A 15842-nucleotide genomic window follows, 5' to 3' on the forward strand; every position below is an offset into this window, starting at 1 on the left:
ATTTTTGGAAAGGCATCTCAATTTAACTTGAAAAATACAGTTTTGTGAAAATCACACTTCAATCTGATGGTTTACTTTGCTGCATATAGGCAATGATGGCAAAATGTACATGCTAAACGAGATAAATGCTTAATTTCACAATAATTGTGCGATTAATTGGGATTAAGGGTGCATGTTTAATCGTGATTTAAAAAAAAAAAAAAAAAACATCTATTGACAGCCCTAATCCTGACGCATCTGAGCTTTTTAATGGCAGTGAGCGGGATCAACAAGTAGCTATGAGCTGAAGAAAGTGCCTCCATCCACATCCATCCATCATAAACGTGTACTCCACTTGGCTCCAGGGGGTTAATAAAGGCCTTCTGAAGCAAAGCGATGCGTTTGTGTAAAAAAAACCCACCTTCCGTATTGAACTTACGGAAAAAACGGAACTGGCTTCACGTCAGTTAAGCTTTTTCTGGAAGTTGAATAGGGAAGGCGTAGGACGTAGCGTAAGCTTTTTGAACTGCAAGAGTTTTACACTGTCTTCGTAAGTAAAATACAGAAGGCAGTCTGGCTAAAGCTAGATATTTTGCTTCATAACTTGTTAAATATGGATTTTAATTTATGGATTTTAAATGTGGAGTGTGGATAGAGACACATTCTTCAGCTCATACTCTTTGATCCCGCTCTCTGCCATTATAAAGCTTGGATGCGTCAGGATATTTATTAATATATTTCTGATTGTGTTCATCAGAAAGAAGAAAGTCACATACACCTAGGATGGCTTGAGGGTGACTAAAGCTTGGGCTATTTTTTATTTGAAAGTGAACTAATCCTTTAACATTGCTGTTCAGTAAAATTATAGGATTACTTGCGTTTGAACCAATTATTATCATTGTTATTATACATATGTATTTTAAGTAATTTTACTAGTTATTGTTCACTTAGGTCTAGTTTTATTATAAAAAATAAAAAAAAATCGGATCACTCGATTAATCGTCAAAATAATCGACCAAAATAATCAAAATAATTACTTACCAAAATAATCATCCTATGAAATATAAAAGCTAATTCAAAATATTAATAAACATTATATAAATAATGCTCTCTATCCACACCACTATCTGTATAAAGTCAAAACGAGCACTTAGAAAGAGTTTTAAAAACTGTCAATATTTGTGTTTTCAAGATGGCCCACTTTAAAGGGATAAATAATGAGGGGTTTTAAGGTGAATTTGTAAGTGAACTGTCTCTTTAAGGTATAACTCAGTAGACTGTGCCACATTTTGTTTTTAACATACAAAAAATTAAATTAAAATCCTCAGCTGCACAGCATTAACCTTATTATAATTAAATGCAACTAGTGGTGATTTGCAAGACAAAAAAATTCAATCAAGTATTCATTTACAACAGGAAGTGTAAGATTCTTTTCTGGGCCTCTGATTGTGACTTTCCAATTGTGTTGGTCCTCAGAACAACTCGGCGTCTGTTTTGACAGGCTGTTGTGAAACTTTGAGGATGTGTGTGCCATGAGACCAGGGAAAGGAGCAGAGTCAGTGTTCCTGAAATGAAACGCATTTCCTCCATTTTCATTTGCCATTCACTGCACCTCTGTTTTGTCAGGAAAATTGGGTTGTTGATTCACAACTGGGATGTTTCTTTTCATACCCAGTGTCTGACTCTCTCTTGCTTTTCCAGGAGAGGATGTTAATTTGTATGAAAGATGCTCTCAAGAGATACAGCTGTCGGAATGAAACTGGATTTGCTGTTTTCATTTTCATTCTTTCTGTAAATGTGTAATCAGGAAACTTATATGCACTCTGAATGTAGAAGCTTCTGTTTCCTTTGTCTAACAACAGAACACAAGTAAAGCCTTAGAAAAGATTATTTTTCAAATAACCTCAAATGGGCTTTATGTAGTACATTTGTAAAACAATTGGCTTTATTATAGTCAACTATATTATTTAACATGCTGCATGCTTGCTTTTATGCACCTCTTAGTAACAGTTGCATAAAAAATCTGATTCATAGTGAATTAGTAATTCTGGAAATTCTGATTCATTCTAGTAAATTTGTTGGTTCAGATGCATTGTAAAGTCTGATTTGGTTCATGAAAGTAAGGGTTTGTGCAGATGGTACTCACTCTCATTTATAGGGCCTGTCAAAATACCCGCAATTTGTAAGTGGACAAGACTGTCCCAGGCATGAAAAATGCCAAAGCGCAGTGCACTTAATGCACACTAAATCTCTAATACTCCTTCAGAGTGGTCTTTGAGGCTAAGTGCATCCCGTCATGTTCAGGAACTTATACGTACCCTGATTTCAGGTCATGTCTCTAAAAACTTTCCAGTGTAAGTTCAATTAATTAGATGTTACATATAATTTGTTTGTAAAATGTAAAGAGTTGCACATTTTATTGGTGCAGAGACTGCAGTGATTATATGTAGTTTGTAAAACGTTTGAATATGAAGCACCACAATCGCCACATAAAAAAGTATGTGCCATTGAGTAAATAAAAATATTAAAACTCTTGCGGTCTTTATGCCGACTTGAACACTTTGGCCAAACTCTGAAAATACGTCATGTAAGAAGACAAATGGTCAAGTGCAAAAACCAGAAGTGTAGGCATTTGGACAGGCCCATAGCATTGGAAAGTCTCAATTCAGTCTAGTGAATCAGTTCATTCAGGCAGTTCTCTAGTATGTTGCATTGAAATCACTAGAAAATTAAGTAGTGATTAAGTAGTGATTCAGTTCCTGAGGACAGTCCTCTCTTTATTTTGTAGCATTTAACCCTTAAATGCATACCTCAGGTCTTTAGTGACCCGGGACGTCATTCACTACCCTCCTCCTCATTCATTTTTTAAAGTTAGACATCAACCTTCTTGGTATTCCTCAATCAATTCATTATAAAGAATATAACAAGAAAAAAATCATAAAATTATAAAAGAATGCCTACTTTTGTATTCATTTTTTGTAAAAATTGTATAGGGTCGCAAACGACCCGAGGTGTGTATGAGTGTACATACATCTTTTTCAGCACAACAATAATTGAATCTTAGATGACAGAATAAGTGCAATTCACCTTCACAAGGTGGCAATGTCTGATACACAATGCGAAATAAAAAAACGAAATAATCAGAGAAACATGAAATAGCTCAGCAATTTACTGCAGAGCAAGTACTGAACGCAATCAAATATGTAACTGTTACTGGATGGATCTGGTGAAGCTGTTAGCGATCAAAATATTGATTTTGAAGATGTTGAAAATTATATAGTTCTGAGAATATGTTTAAAAATGGCGAATGGGCTCATATTTGTGACCTCAAACATAAAACTATCCCATTATTTGCTGAATTTACTGGGAAATAAGCTCTGACGAGGATAGTGATGATGGCATTAAACATCTGCTCAAACGGAGCCCTTTCAAGCTCCAAAAGGTAACAAAATCCGATTTATTTTATTCCTCTGTAATTGTTACTCTAATATCAGATGAGTTTTATATTATCACGACAGGTAGAGATCCTTCCGTGTTAGATATAGATCCGGGTCGATAAAGACCCGAATATGTAAGAATGATTGGTGAAACAGTCATGCATTTAAGGGTTAAAAATGTAATTCATTCTAGCGATTCAGTTCATTCGGACAGTCTTCTTTCTTATTTATAGCTTTTGAAAGTCTGATTCATTCTAGTGAATCAGTTAGTTGGGACAATCGTTTTTCTCATATGTAGCATTGAAAAGTCTGATTCATTCTAGTGAATCAGTTCGTTGAGACAATATTTTCTCTCATATTTTGCATTGGAAAGTCTGATTCATTCTAGTGAATCAATTCGTTGAGACAATACTTTCTCTCATATTTTACATTGGAAAGTCTGATTCATTCTAGTGAATCAGTTCACTAGACATTTCTTATATGTGGTGTCAAAAATCTGATTCATTCTACTGAGTCTACATTCTTTCTATTGAATTGGTTCATTCAGAAAATCCTCTCTCTCATTGGAAAGTCCCATTCATTATCAAATCACTTTGGTACCTATCCTGTTTTGACTGGAACTACAGTATGTTTTTAGGAGAGATTTAGCCTGTACATCTTAATATTTTTTAAAATGTCAGACTAACTGGGATTATTCAATCATTCAAAACCCCACATTCTTTTGTTTCAGAAGAAAATCTCTGGATGGTATGGTTATATTATTTTTATTATGAAAACATACTGCCTCCTTCAGTGTAACTTCAGCGTAGCTATTTATTTATTTATTTTTGTAGTTTGTAATGAAGCTATAATTTTTTCAGAGTAGCAGCTCAACTTTACTTCAAGCTTGTAGCTTGACAAACTAAAATTAGCTTCTCAACACTGCTGTCTGGATCCATCCTGGCCACATGCTTGAAAAGTTCAGGAGTCACTGATGTAAAGCCAAAGAAAAACATTAGAAAGAGTGTTGTTGTTCTTCAACTCTGCATGCAATTTGAGGCAAGGTGATCACCACCTCAGGCAGAAAATGAAGTTTCTGTTTTATTTGTTTCTTTTTCATGCTCTCTCTCTCTCTCTGTCTGTTTCTCTCTCTCATTCCTTCTTCTGTTCCTGTCAGCTGTAGTCTCTGTATGTGTCTACCTCCATCTGTTCGCTGTCTCTCCATATCACTTCTTTCTTATACCTCCTGCTTTACTTTTCCCCTCTGTTGGGTTTCTCCTCTCTATCCTTCTTTTAATGTGTTGCGGTGCGGTAATCGCTGAGAGCTGTGTCATTGCACTCGGCAACTCTTTTATGATGCCTCTCACTTGTGCATCTCCTTCCTCAATTGGCTTGTGACGGTATACTCTATGTGACTTGACGTGGCTTCAAACCTGCTTCCTCTGGAGAGTTGTTACATCACACAATTTGTTGTTTTCAACTATCTACAGTATGTGTTCACATTTGTCAGGTGCATTGTTTTTGAATTGTTTTTATTTTTCTCAACATGGTTCTTGACGTCATGACCGCTCTCTCAACATCACACATAGGGTCTTATGTATTCTGTTTTATTTTTCCCTAAATATATATAAATATATTTTTCATGGTTAAATTAAACATTAGTAATTGAAAAGCATATCAAATTAATTGAAATCATGAAACTTGTACAACAATTTGTTAAAATATGTTTAACAAAATATAACAAAAATAAATTTTTAGGGAATTATTGGAATTATCAGAATTGTTGGCACCCTTGGTAAATATGATCAAAGATGACTGTAAAAATAAATTTGCATTGTTTATCAATTTGATCTTTAACTCATAAAATTAGCAAAAATATAACCTTTCATTGAAGGAAATGAATTGAAAGTGTTTTTTTTTTTGTTTTTTTTTCTCCAAAACACATTGGCCACAATTACTGGCACCCTTTTATTCAATACTTTTTGCAACCTCGCTTTGCCAAGATAACAGCTCTGAGTCTTCTCATATAATGCCTGATGAGTTTGGAGAACACCTGACAAGAGATCAGAGACCGTTCCTCCATGCAGAATCTCTCCAGATCCTTCAGATTCCCAGCTCCATGTTGGTGCTTCTTCTCTTCAGTTCACTCCACTCATTTTCTTTAGGGTTCAGGTCAGAGACTGGGATGGCCATGGCAGAAGCTTCATTTTGTGCTCATTGACACATTTTTGTGTTGGTTTTGATGTTTGTTTTGGATCATTGTCCTGATGGAAGATTCAACCATGGCCCATTATTGGATTTCTAGCAGAAGCAGCCAGGTTTTGATTTTTTTTTTTTATCTGTTGGTATTTGAAAGAATCCATGATACCATGTATCTGAACAAGATGTCCAGGACCTCCAGCAGAAAAATAGGCTCACAACATTAAAGATCCAGCAGTATATTTAACCGTGGGCATGGGGTACTTTTTATCCATGTGTGCACCAAACCCATCTGGTGATTTTGCTGCCAAAAAGCTCTTTTTTTAGTTTCATCTAGCCATAGAAGCCAGTCCCATTTGAAGTTCCAGCCGTGTCTGACAATTTTTCTTGAAACCCTCCCGAACAACTTGTGGGGATGTTGGTGCTGTTTGATCTTTTTTTTTTTTTTTAGGCTTTCTGAGACTCAAGACTCAACTAATCTCTGCAATTCTCCAGCTGTGATCCTTGGAGAGTCTTTGGCCACTCAAACTTTCCTCCTCAGCGCGCATTAGGCCGATTTAGACACGCGTCCTCTTCCAGGCAGATTTTTAACATCTTTTGTTGTTTGGAACTTCTGAATGCCCTATTTTCTTACAGAAATTTTCTATTTTGTGAAGCTCAACAATCTTTTGCTGCACATCAGAACTATATTCTTTGGTTTTACACATTGTGATGAATGATTAAGGGAATTTGGCCTTTGTGTTTCCCCATGTTTTGTCCATGGCTAGACAATTTCATGTTCATGATCACCTGTCACAAATCAAGTCTCTGTGGCTCCCTCCAATTGCCACCAGAGGGCACCATCACCCGAGTATTGATCTCCCCCCTAAGACTCCATTTCCCATCATCCCGTACCTGGTGCTGATTACACACACACCTGTAGCCAATACCATGGATTATTTAACCAGCACACTCACACTCACTCACTGCGAAGTTTGGTTTCGCTGTGGCTAACAACTTTGAGCGTTTATCCCTGTTTATGATATCCCTGTTTATGATATCCCTGTTTATGATATCCCTGTTTATGATATCCTTGTTTATGATATCCCTGTTTATGATATCCCTGTTTATGATATCCCTGTTTATGATATCCCTGTTTATGATATCGCTGTTTATGATATCCCTGTTTATGATATCCCTGTTTATGATATTCCTGTGTATAACCCTGGACTGTTTTCCCTGTTCACGATACATCGCTGCCTGCCTTGACCATTGTTCTCTGTCTGCCTGGATTGTGTGTATACTGTTTGCTGTCTGTCTTGATCTATTGCCTGGTTTAAGACTTTGTCTCTGCTTTGCCCTGTTTGTACCTGACGCTTTACTCATGAAAAATTCTAATAATTGTAATAATAATAATTGTGGCCAACGTGTTTTGGAGAAAAACATTTATTTCATAATGTGATTTCCTGCCAACTTTCAATTCTTTTCCTTCAATGAAAGGTTAGATTTTTGCTAATTTTAAGATCAAAAGGATAAACAATGCAGATTTATTTTTACAGTCATCTTTGATCATATTTACCAAGGGTGCCAATAATTCTGACCACCACTGTATGTATGTATGTATGTATCTCTCTATCTTAAGAATAGGGTCCTATGAAATTTTACATTTTCAGAAATTCTGTGTTGTATCTTTTAGATTTTTCTCGATTTGTAACTTAATACTGTTTTATTATCAAAAATGATGGTAATCCAACCCGTGTTTTTTTTTTTTTTTTCTTACCCTGAATCATTATGATACACTTATAATAAGTGTTTATATTCGGACTAATTCAGACCAGACTGGTAGGACCCGCTGCAGAGTATCACAGTAACTGCGTGACTCACCATAGACATACACGGAGAAAAGTAGCTCCGGCTACAATGTTCTTCCGCAGTTCTGTTTATTAACCACTAGAGTTAAATCGCAGACTACAGCTTTAATATTTATATATCATAAAAAGACATTGCTAGATGTAAACATGTTACAACAGTAGATACTGTAAACACCGTGTGATAACAATTATGAATATGGGAATACTGATATAAACTTCTTGTATTTTATATACACTGAGCAGAATAATTGCAAAAAAAAAGTGTATGTAATTAATGTTAGAAAGTATGAAACTTTCCAGTGGAGCATGCCCATCTGTCATGTCCAAAGCAGGATGCAACGCATAGCAATGTGTTATGGCAACAACGTCTTAGATAGTCTTGATGGCAGAGAAAAATAAACAGTAAATAAATGAGTGATTCATTACAAAAGTTTGCATCAAATATGCAAAACACAGAAGCTTGAACATGCATGTGTGACACACTAGAATGGACCTTATTGGTCCTCGTACATTTGAGCTTCTTCTTTTCCTTTTAATGGCGGTTGGCAAACCCACTTGATATCACCACCTACTGCACGACACCTGTATGACAGCTGATGTAAAATAAAGGATCGGGCTTTGCATAGCTAATATCGGTCAGTTAAAAATACTTAATCTGCCGCTATACTGTTCTTTGAGATCGGCTCAAGACGTCCTTATTGTATATGATATGATTTGTTATACTGTAAATGGCATTTTTATGACTGGATTCCATGTTTCCGTCCGCATTTTCGGCATTGCGGAAATCATATTCACGACATGTATTATTAGAAAACTCTAATAATAAATTTTCTCTCTCTGTTTCTTCAGCGTGGAGCCGGGCTGGCAGAGGGTCGTTCAGGTGGATCTGGAGGTGGACGGTGTCGGCAGCACGGTAGGCAGCAGGTCCATTTCCTGGGCGGTGGAATACCCGGGCATCAGGGCCGGCAATGAGGAGACAGAGACGCACATCCACCTGGCACAGAAAGACCTAGTTGGCATCGTGCCATTGGCTATGGTGAGTACAACGTCATTTCAGCAGTCTCTCAGGGAGGTGCTGGGTCTCTTCGGGGAGTGCTGGGACGGAAAGATAAAAGAGGCAGGCGGTCATGCTTTTTAAGCCACTTTGATGTAACGTAAAATGAACCTTCTGGGTTGTCATGACCATTTTTAGTTTAGCATAACCTCATATTTTAGGAAGCAATGGTCCAGTAAAAATCTATAAGACACGAGTGACCAGAATCAAACTTGTTAAATTGCAGCTGAGTTCTAAATAAATAAATAAATAAACAAGCAAAAAGGATTTACTTAAGAATTAAAATTTACTGATAATTTACTCACCCCCTTGTCATCCAATATGTTTATGTCTTTCTTTCTTCAGTCAAAAAGAAATTAAGTTTTTGAGTAGAACTTTCTAGGATTTTTCTCCATATAGTGGACTTCAGCGGGGTACAACAGGTTGAAGGTTCAAATTTCAGTTTCAGTACAGCTTTCAGTTACACAGTCCTAGCCAAGGAATAATGGCCTTGTCTAGCAAAATGATCGATCATTTTCAAAAAAAATAAAAAAATAAATAAATTTAAAAAAAAAAAAAAAAAAATATATATATATATATATATATATATATATATATATATATATATATATATATATATATATATATATATATATAATTTTACTTTTTAACCACAAATGCTCTTCTTGCACTAGCTTTTCTTTAGGTGGTCTACTCTTTTATGTTGGCTGATTAAATGTTATGCATTGTTTTAAATCACTATAATGAAGAATTAATTATCCAGTCTAAGGCTCTTGAAGCACATACAGTATACAAAGTTCTGCCTTTAACTCAACCTGCTCGTAATCACATTGTTATCTATAGGGCACAGCTGATTAGTTTCTGCTGTATCACTAGCCAATGAGCTTGCGTGCTCAATCTTCAAAGTACTTTGGTAGCATTGCCTCAGCAGTGCAGTGCGCTTCAGAAACCCTCCACCTTCCCCAGCTCCACCTGTATAGATCTGCTTCGGGTAATTCATGTACGCTATATTTTATAGCATCAGCATGTCTTGCTCACAGCAGCGTGTTGTGTATGTATTGGCAGTAGCAAGTCCTGTACTTGCTCTGCAGCAGCAGCAGCAACAATAAAAGCAACAGCAGCGTAGCAAATCTGTTCCGCCAAGACCAAACATATCTAGCCTGACGTGGTCATACTCAATTCTAGTCAGAATATGAGTCTGATACTGCTCCATTGGGCTTTGATTATGGGGTGGTATTTCAACCCATCCAGGAAAGACCTCAATTGGATAGACCTACAACCAATCAGAGCTACAGAGTAAGTGACGTATGTTGAGTGACGCATAGTTGTCAACAGAACTCTTCTTAGCGACCATCGGGGCCAGCTGATAAATCAAACTTTTGCCGAATCCCGTAGGAAGGACGGCAAAGACATCTTTCCCATCGACAAATGCCTTGATCGCGGTCCTCTGTTCCTCTTTTAAAATTAATGCGCTGTCGATATCTTCTATAACGGACGCGATGGCGGAATCTACACATCTCAGTTCTTCAACAGCCATCATTGTTGTAAACAAATTGACCTTTTGCAAAGACTCGTCCCCCTTAGTTACTGTTGCTTTGTCCGACAAGCCGTGGCGCTGTCACGCCACACAGAGTGGAAAATACATTGCGGAGCAAAGAAGAAACTGACAACACATCGACAGACGAGACAGAGCAGGTTACTTATAATATTAAACAAAGCCCAGCTTTCATTAAAAAAATTCAAACAATAAAAACCGTTTTGTGGCTCTTTAATGTGTTGTGACCATGATCGTGACAGATTGCTGTAGCGCCTCAGCTCAAGAGGCTCGTGAACCAATCATCTCTTACTACTAGTCCATTTATAGCATCAAATAAACATGAATGAACATTTACATTTACATTTATGCATTTGGCAGACGCTTTTATTTATTGCATTATACTATACATTTGTATCTTGAGTATGTGCAATCCCTGGGATCGAACCCATGACCTTGGCATTGCTAGTGCCATGCTCTAACCACTGAGCTACAGGAAACATGAGAATGAATGTTGTTTCAAACGCGGAAAGACGTCAATATGCACAATTTTTCAAGTTTAACTCCACCGATGTTAATCTTCTAACTCCTGACTGCTTTGTTGGACAAAATGGCGGATGAGGCGTTCTGATTGGTTAGATCGCTTGTCAATCAAACTCCCCAAGCGCTCTTTGATGACGTGGGTGGTTACGTAACCATAGATAGCCTGTCCATCATCGATTAAAGCCCGCCCTGGCAATTTGATTGGCTCGGCCTTCTGGGAGCTGAGCATAATTACTCCACAATGGATCGAGTCCAGACCGAACTTCCCGTCCAAAAAATGTTGTGGGCGGGGTTCGGGCTGGCACCGAGGCTAAAACATATCCACATTGTCATACCCATTACCGTACCAAACACTACGAGAGTTGTCATGCCAGAACTATTTTTAGTTCACATTTACTTACTCAGCAATATCTAAAAAACATTTTAATTCACAAAAGTTTAACATTAGTCTCTTGTAATGATTATAAATCAAAATAATCATTGCTAACTTAGACTGTTTTAAGGACAGTTTGTATGAAGGAAATGTACTTATTGATGTGATATCTTGTTATTTTTCTTTGATTACGAACAAATTGTAGTCTTGACTGTGTGGAAGAGTATTCAGGCTTAACGGTCGCTCTACTATTGCTTCAGCTACGTGTTATTGAGAAGTTCCAGAGTAATTGCATTTGATTATTTTATTGTAATTTTGTTCTTTTGCTCGAATTGAATTGCTTTTTAGCAGTCCGTTTTTAAAGAATGTTATTTGAGTAATTTTAAATAATTGCAGTCTTGTGTAGATAAATTTTGTGCGTGTGTGCATATGTATACAGCATCAGTAATTACTTCCTTTCTTGCTAATTCCTGCGTAGTAATTGTCCATTGCACTGAAAAAAAAAATCAATGTGAAATGCAGTCTCCAAATGAGATTTACACAAACATCAACTGTCCTGTTATTGAGAATGACAATATAATAATTACATAGTAGCAATTAGATATTTCACTTAAACTCCCGCTTAAAGGTTAAGAGTGCTGTAACATTAACGCTCTTATACAGTGTTTACATTTTTCTAAAGACAGCAGATCAATTTCCATCTCTCTTTAATACATACTTCTTACATTTCTGAAATGAATAAAGTTTTGTCCATTTGTCAATGCAGCGATGGAATCAATTTGCTTCAGTCACATGATTCTTTATGAATTTTCTCCAATATTTTCTCTATCTCCAGTAGTTTTGTTTAATAACTTAAAGGGTTAGTTCACCCAAAAAATAAAATTCTGTCATTAATTACTCACCCTCATGTCATTCAACACCTGTAAGACCTTTGTTCATCTTCGGAACACAAATTAAAATATTTTAGATGAAATCCAGTGGCTCAGAGAGGCCTCCATTGACAGCAATGCCATTCACGCTCTGAAGATCCATAAAGGTACTAAAGACGTTTTTAAAACAGTCGACGTGACTACAGTGGTTCTACAATAATTTTATGAAGCGACGAGAATACTTTTTGTGCCCAAAAAAATATATAAATAACGACTTTGTTCAACAAGTTCTTCTCTTCCTTCTTGGGCCTCTGACGAGAACTCACGAAAGCACCACAACGCATGTTCGGGAAAATCTTAATTTGTGTTCCGAAGATGAACGAAGGTCTTATGGGTGTGGAACGACATGAGGGTGAGTCGTTGTTTCCCTCTATCAAAAGTACCACAAATTCACTGAAATAGTCAAGTTGAGGCACATTAACTTGCTCTCAAAAGTGTATTTATAAGAATGTATATTTGGATCAGTTTAGGGATATTTGGAAGATTAGATTTTGTTCATTTTAACAGCTTCTGAAGCAACCAAGATTGTTTTTGGCACTCAGAGAGGTGTGTTGTTATCAGTTGCCTTGATAGAGGGAAACAAAATACATTTCTAGTTTGTTATTTGTTCTTAAGACATTCTTCTTTAAACACAACAACTATCAGCTGTTTAAAAAGTTACCTACATTTGGTTCTTGATCATTGAAAATTAGTAAAATTCAACAATTTGGACATGGAGTCAATGTTGGGGTGAAATATCTATGGGACTAATGGGGCATTAAAAATGAAGATGTAATAAAAGAAGAAATTAGGATTTAATGAAGATTTAATAAAAGAAAAGCTTATTAAAAATGAGAATCTAGAAGGATATTACGATATCTTTAATACTTATAGAGTTACAGGCATACAAACTTTGAAAAAAGCCAATTTATGGCTCTCAGACAGGTATGCTCTATGTAAATGAGTTGATAGAAAAAAAATAGATACATTTATAGTTTTAACTCTATTTGTTCTTTAGACATTCCTCTTTAAAAGAAAAAAGTATCGGCTATTTAAAAAGTGACCCCCATTTGGTTTTTGACAACTGAAAATGTGCAAAATGTATTAATTTTCTCATGGAGCCGTATTAAGATCTCCATATCTCTGGGATTGAACCATTGAGGGCCATTAAAATGAAGATACCAAAAGAAAAGTTAGCGAAGAACCAGAATCTAAAAGGATATTGAAGTGCTTTTTTGCCATTTTTGAACTGCCATTGTTGGCATATAATGAAACAAAGATTGCTAAAGTCAACAGATTTTACTAATAGACCTACCAATCTTTGTGTAAAAATAAAATTATTGAGCCAGGGACCTCTGGTTGAGTTGACACGGAAAGACCCTATTAACATTTTACCAAAATCAAGCTCAAATGGAGTTACAAGATTTTTCACCAGCGAATGTCGGACATGCATGCTTTGTCATTCAATAGAAGAGCTGCATCTGAGGTAGTAAGTTTGAGTAAAGAAAATTCTGTACTTATTCAAGCAAGCAGTTCTTTATTTACCATTGCATAGCAAACAAGCAGAGACGGTCCAAAATGTGTGCAAGACTTAATTCAAGATTAAGGCGGGGTGCAGTTATGCGGTTTAACCAACGAGTTTCGAGGTTTAGTCACAATCTATTTTTAATACTTGTCATAGGTTGCAAAACCCACAGACAGATGTAAAGGTTGAGCAATAGTAATGATTCCTGTAAAAAAACTAATAAAAATGAATAAAGAAATATGGAGATTTGAAGAGGTTTCTGCCCAACAAAGACGATATGATGCCACAACATTTGCATTTTTGATGAGGTATTAGTGAAATACAAACCCTGTGACGGCGTAGTAATTAATCACCCTCATGTTCCTGTGATCTGAGACCCTGTTTGGCAATCTGGTGGACTTTTGAAGTCTTCAGCAGCTGGGATTCAATGCTGTAGTGCTTGCTGTCACACTTGACTGTCCCCTTGCTAATCATTTGGCAGAGGTTTTGGCTCTGCTAGACAAGGTTCCTGTGCCACTTGCTGCTTGTTGGTTCACCCCATAATTGTCTGGCACGTCGTTGTGGTATTTGTGGTCTAACGGGAGAGTTTTGGCGAGGACGGGGCTCTTGCTCCAGACTCTTTAGGGCAGAGAGAGTGGTTTGGCTATCGCTTAGCTCCAGACGAGGTCTCAAGTGGAGGAGCGCAGGGAGTCATGCGTGAGCAAGCAGAAGGATTTCTTTTCTTTTTTTTTTGAAGAGGCATCAGCTCTCTGTTTGCTGTTTTTCCATGAGCTAAATTGTTGGAGTTGAGCTGAGGTCCTGACAGTAACATTTTATACGTAAAAAGGATACTAAGTCCTAATACAAATTATTTTTAGATATAATTACATAATATGTTGATTATAGAAATACATTATTTACGTATATGAGTACTTACTGATAAAAGCCCCTTAATTATTGTGGCACACAAAAGTGCTCTCAGTGAAAGGAAAATGATGCATTAAAGAATTTATGCACTAGTTATGAGATATAAATTGTTAATTTGTGTTAATCTTGTCGTAATGCATTATTAATTGTAATAAATAATGTGTTAAATAATTGGCATCCTTGAAAAATGCTGCATAATACTCATTTTCAAATGAAGACAAGAACTCCATGAACTAAAAAAGCTTGAGCTCATTTTATAAGCTACAAGATCTGTAAATTTAAAGATGTTAATTGAATGAATTATTGTTAACCAATTAATAAAGCATATACATTGCATATATGCACTGTTGTTCAAAAGTTTTGAAAGAAATTAATTCATTTATCTATCCAGGAAGGGTTCATTAAATTGATTAAAAGTGACAGTAAACATTGTAAAAAAAAAAAAAAAAAATCAAAGATTATTGTGGCACACAAAACTGGTCCTGAAGATAGGAAACTTGCGTATCATGGAATTTACATATGGCTCAAATAATATGAAGTGTTAATGTTGTGTCAATGCATTACTTTGTTATACAATTCAGTGTGCTAATTTAGCAAGTTAATTCATTGACTGTCCTAATTAGGACTGGGTTAATGATATCAGTTCATCGATTTTAATCCATCTTCATTTTGATGAACAGATATTGATTCTTAAAGCTCAACATCGATCTTTCAGTCTATGCTGTTTTCTGTTGATGTATGAAGAAAACTTCACTAAACCTTACAATGCACCTGCTATCAAATAATAGCAATAAGCTTTGCGCTTTGTTACTTTTGAAATGAAGCAGTCTCAACTTTCAAATTGTGGCATTTGTCAATTGTATCACAAAATTCAAATTATACATGCCATCTTTGATGTTGTTTCAATACCCAGCCTAATATAGCTAGTCCTAATATACTCCGAATATATACCTAATATATATAGTCATTATCAAATGCAAAGCAAACCTGAACTTTAGTGTTAAAAGGTGTTGTAGCTGGATGACTTCCAGCCATTAGTTCTGCCTTCTAGGCAAACATCTAATTAAACTCCACTTCACGTCCTTTCATGGGTTTTCAATCCTTTGAAAAATGCTGTTCAATTGCTGTTCATTTCGTGAATCAGCACATTAAAGAGAAAATCAGACAGCTGCATCACTGCTCAAACAGTGCTGCTTTTCCACCTGAACACTATTTTAGATATCAATAGTCAGTAATACTCAACATTATATCCACAGATATTTCTTCATTTGATAATCCAGATCTGTCTTTTCTCACTTTTCTTAAAGGTGAAGTTTAGCTAAAAATAAAAGTTTTATCATTTTGGGTGAACTTTTTTTTTAAGGTGTCTATGCAGGTAGAAAATTGTTGGTGGTCAAACACTCCTGCTTCCTGATCTTGCTGACATTGGTGTTGTTGAGGTCAGTCGATAGCCGGCTGATGATAGAGAGTTTGCAAGATGACCGGGAGATTGCGTACTCAGAAAAAGTTTTTTGCAGAGATTGTAAGGAAGCAGGAGAAGCTGTTTGCCTGTATG

At 36.2% G+C, this 15842-nt stretch overlaps 1 protein-coding gene across 1 annotated transcript in view; it reads left to right on the forward strand.

The window, feature by feature from the left end:
- si:dkeyp-14d3.1 (transmembrane protein 132C) overlaps positions 1–15842 on the forward strand; it is a 440140-nt gene that overhangs the window by 317190 nt on the left and 107108 nt on the right. The window contains exon 4 of the mRNA XM_067395195.1: positions 8294–8480. Within this exon, the coding sequence (XP_067251296.1) occupies positions 8294–8480 (187 nt within the window). The remainder of the gene's footprint in view (positions 1–8293; positions 8481–15842) is intronic.

This window comes from Chanodichthys erythropterus, chromosome 9, assembly GCF_024489055.1.
Source record: "Chanodichthys erythropterus isolate Z2021 chromosome 9, ASM2448905v1, whole genome shotgun sequence".
Classification (NCBI taxonomy): domain Eukaryota; kingdom Metazoa; phylum Chordata; class Actinopteri; order Cypriniformes; family Xenocyprididae; genus Chanodichthys; species Chanodichthys erythropterus.